Raw genomic sequence first — 4,166 nt, 5'->3', positions numbered from 1 at the left:
TGAGAGAGGAATGGATCTGCACTCATTTTGTAATTTCATGTTTTGTGACGATAAGCCTGTTTATAAAAATGGAATCAATAGTTCAGTGCATTTATTGCAGTGAATTTGTATTTATCTGTACGGAGTTGTTAACAATAAACTGAATAATAGTTTACAATGTTCATAAAAACTCTAAAATGAGTGAAGCATTCTGTAAAATGTAACACTAAGACATTTCATTAACTAAATGAATAACTGGATAACTGCATCTACAATTGAAAGGAACACTGCACATATATGACTATTTGATAAATCATCCTACCGGTATGTTAAAAACCACTTAAGTTTATGTGATGTGTGTAAGTCATAAAAGCATGTGTATCCAAATGTATCAGAAATCCTTTGCATTTTGATTCTTTTCAATAGAGGCATAATCAAGAAGACATCCACTAGCTAAATTCATGCCTGTCATATAAATGAATCAAAAGTAGTAAAAAATAAATAAAAAAGTCACAATACTAGCACTTAATATATAGTCCCTAAGTGCAGTAACTTTTATTAAAGATATTCCATAATAAACCAAGTTAAATACAGACTATGTCAAGTGTGTGTCACACGCCTTCCCTCTTGAAGAACACAAATGTTGAGCAGCGAGACTGTCACAATCACTCACAAAGGCAGAAGACAACACCATGTCATTCAGTGATGGGTTATCATCTCAATTTCTGTCTCGCACAGGTTACAAACCCCCTTTTAAATTGAGACAAACAAATGGTCCTTGAAAGCTTTTACTGTCAGTCAACAGCAGGGGAAGTTGCGGGGATGGAAGGGAAATTAGATAGATCCCCCCATCGGTGGAAGTTAAGATGCTGGACTACACAATTACCCTACAGAAGGCAGAGATGCGATATGACAAACAGCTACTCTACTCGTGATTTACAGAAAATACTAAAATAAATTATTGTTGCACAAAAATATGCCCTTCAAGGATCTTGTATGTTTTCAGTGTTCAGTGTGGGAATGAAGACACCAAGAGTCACTAAGGGGCAATAGCTGTAATCCTCTACTGAGACTGTGGGATGTAACATTGACAGTTATATATCGAGTGAAAAGGGAACATGCTCAGACCTGCTGATGTCCATGTACAGTAGCGGCTCCATAAGGCTTTCCATATTATGCTGACTGACACCCAAAAGCATGGCACAGATGTGGGACATGGGTAGGAAAACACTGAAAAAGGTACACAAGCATAACAAGCATTACCATGTGAAAGAAATCAACTTTCTTTTAAACACTACGAACACTAGAAGCTGCTAAATTACTGTGATGTGGCTAATAGGGAACTTATCAACACACTCATAATTTGAAAGAGGCATTCCCTCAATAAACTATCAACTTTAACGTCTAAGTGCTGAAATCTGTGTTTGGAGCCAACTAAATCAGAAAAAGGAAAACGTAGAAGCTTGATGCCTTGGTCACATTACGGCAAAAGCATCAGATTATGAATTACAATGATTAAAATTAGTAGAGAAACAACATCAAGTACAAATGTCTGCTCTGCACATAAGAGCTTATGGACAAAGCATTTTGATATCAAGGTGCCCAGTGGATGTGTGAAAGTGTAATATACACATGGAGAGCTTTACAACAGCATACAGAAAGCTTTATATTTAATATTCAAAAAGTGCAACTTGATGAATCAAAGACATTAAACTTCCGTGCTCCATAGAAGTGTGTAGTGTAGCTTGTCGCTTGTTGTTAAAGAAAAGACTACAATCTGGAGACGTGGGTCATTTCATTCATGTCTTTTTATTCATATGTACAGTTTTGAGAAAAGGGTTGTCTACAGCTATACAACTTTTTATATAGGGTTTTTTTGTGTGTGCGTGTGTGTGTGTGTGTGTGTGTGTGTGTGTGAGGGAGTCAACTGACCACTCAGATGCAAGCACAAGGAAACACACCAATATTGATAAAAGGAAGAATTCAACATCATTTCAAAAATGAAAAGCCAGCTGAAGAGAAAAAATATATATATAAGAAAAATCACTTCAACAATTTTACTTTTTTATGAATCGATGCAAACAAAGCAGACATAATTCCTGAAAAGAGGGAAGCAGAGGACAGGCAACTGAGTGGTTAGCTAATTCGCTTAAAATGTGTTTAAAAAACTTTTTTTTTTTCCTTTTCTTCGTCCCATAAATCTTTTTTTTTTCCTGATTTTTGTTTTTGTCCAACATTTTGGTATAACTTTGAATATATGCTTAATTTCGTTTGCAAAATCACAATTGTCAAACTGTAAAAGAACAACTAGCTAAATTAAAAGTAAAAAAAAGAAAAAGAAAATCGCAAAAAAAACAAAAAGAAACTATCTGACAAAATCATTTTTTTCTTCATTTTCTTGATTATTTTTCCTTTTTTTTTTCATATATATTTCATATTTTTTACAGGTATGTAATTGATTTTTTATTTAAAATAGGAGTAATACCCATTGCTACTGTTTGCACTGCCTATGCTAAGCTCCTGTAACAGAGAGAGAGGGTTGTTGTTTTTCTTGGCCTGCTCTGGGGCGGGCCGCGGTTTTGGGGGTGCGCGCAGAGCGCTGGCGTAGGACATGGTCGGGGTCTTGTGGGGCCCGGCGGGGCTGGGGCTGCCCCCTCCCCCCGGGTCAGGAGGCGTCTGCTTGCTGGGCAGCAGCGGAGGAAACTGTCCATGGTGCTGCAGAGACGCGGTGCTGGGTGGTGGGTGCGAGGGCGTCTGGAGGACCTCCGTCTTCCCATGATCCTCGGCAGCATTCATGGCCTTCGTGACTGTGGGGAGGAAAGCAAGAAGGTCACGTTAGCTGTTGCGTGGGATTAGTCAACAGCGTCACTACACACACCGGCAATCGCATAAAGCAGGGAACATTTCTTTGCCGGACAATATCAGAAATGTTCAAAGCGGTTATATATAATTATCTATTTTCAAAAGAGTTTGTTCAATAGCCCAGCCCACGCCTGATAACCGGTGCAGTGCCAGGGAACATTTAGCCTGCTGTATTTGCTGAACCAATTACCAAACCATAATTATATCCAAAATGACAGTGAGGCTTACACAAGAATATCATCACAAGGATTCTAAAAGTTCCTCTGCAAATGATAACGACTCCACAATACTCTGCAATGTCATTACTGACTTCTAGCACAAACTATCAAACAGCAGGAGATAGGTATGAACACACAAGTGAAGCTAACATGACATTGCCTCCCTGCCTAGGGACCACCGATGTAAATTAGCTGTATAGCCGACTCTGGTACAGGAATTGTTCTGTACATGGCCCCTGTCAAATAAACTAATAAACTAAACTAAACACAGCACGCAATATCTGAAGCGTGCTAAATGACTGAAGACGCGCGCACGTCCCCGGCGGGCTACCTATGTTGTCCCTGTGTGGGGCCAGGGGGCTCGCTCCGTTGCATGGAATGTTGTGGATGGAGGCAGGGCCGCTGGCGGGCCACAGCTCCGCGGGGGGGAACCGGCAGGGGGGCGCGGGGGGCTGGGGGTCCTGAGGGCTGTCGGGGTACGGCTGGGGAGAGCTGGATGAGATCCGCCGCTGGTAGAGGGGCCGGCCGGGACCCCGCGGTTCATACTGCAGCGGGGAGAAGAGAAGAGGGAGAACGAGAGCGACAGAACAAGAGGGAGAGAGAGAACAGGAGGGGGGACAGAAAGAGAGTGAACGAGGGGGGATGGAGAGAGACAAGAGAGAAAAGTTGAAAAGAAGACGACAGAGGCGTTAAAGACATGGATAACGGGTGAGAAACAAAACACACCTTTCAGGGAAACAACTTAACACAAATCAACACTTCAGCACAACGTTCTTCTACACCTCGACTGGCGGGAAGTAGCCGCGGCGGTGGGGAGCGGGTGCGCTCGATGATGCCCACACGGGAGCTCGACACAGGCGTGCATCTGCTCAAATCTGTCAGCTGCCACTGGGCTAGCAATCACACTCCCAACACTGAAATTATGCTCTGCAAAACGACGAGCTCTCTACAGGCTCAGATACCTCCTCTCCTCACCTGCCTCTGTGGGGGGGGGGGGGGAATTAGGCTACAGAGGTACCAAACGGAGACGCTGAGTTGGGCGAATAAAAAAACAGGCCCGGTGCACAGGTACAGGTATGTGCTGGATTAACGATTCAGTGTTGCAAG

At 42.4% G+C, this 4,166-nt stretch overlaps 1 protein-coding gene across 4 annotated transcripts in view; it reads right to left on the bottom strand.

The window, feature by feature from the left end:
• Positions 1-1,768: 1,768 nt before the first annotated feature.
• helz (helicase with zinc finger) overlaps positions 1,769-4,166 on the bottom strand; it is a 42,765-nt gene continuing 40,367 nt past the window's right edge. For all 4 annotated transcript variants that reach the window (XM_062532230.1, XM_062532231.1, XM_062532232.1 and 1 more), the window contains exons 30-31: positions 3,391-3,604; positions 1,769-2,786 (exon numbers count right to left, since the gene is read on the bottom strand). In XM_062532230.1, the coding sequence (XP_062388214.1) occupies positions 2,443-2,786; positions 3,391-3,604 (558 nt within the window). In that variant the 3' untranslated portion in view covers positions 1,769-2,442. The remainder of the gene's footprint in view (positions 2,787-3,390; positions 3,605-4,166) is intronic.

The sequence above is a fragment of the Sardina pilchardus genome, chromosome 3, assembly GCF_963854185.1.
Source record: "Sardina pilchardus chromosome 3, fSarPil1.1, whole genome shotgun sequence".
NCBI lineage: Eukaryota > Metazoa > Chordata > Actinopteri > Clupeiformes > Clupeidae > Sardina > Sardina pilchardus.
This window is presented reverse-complemented; position numbering and strand designations above follow the sequence as displayed.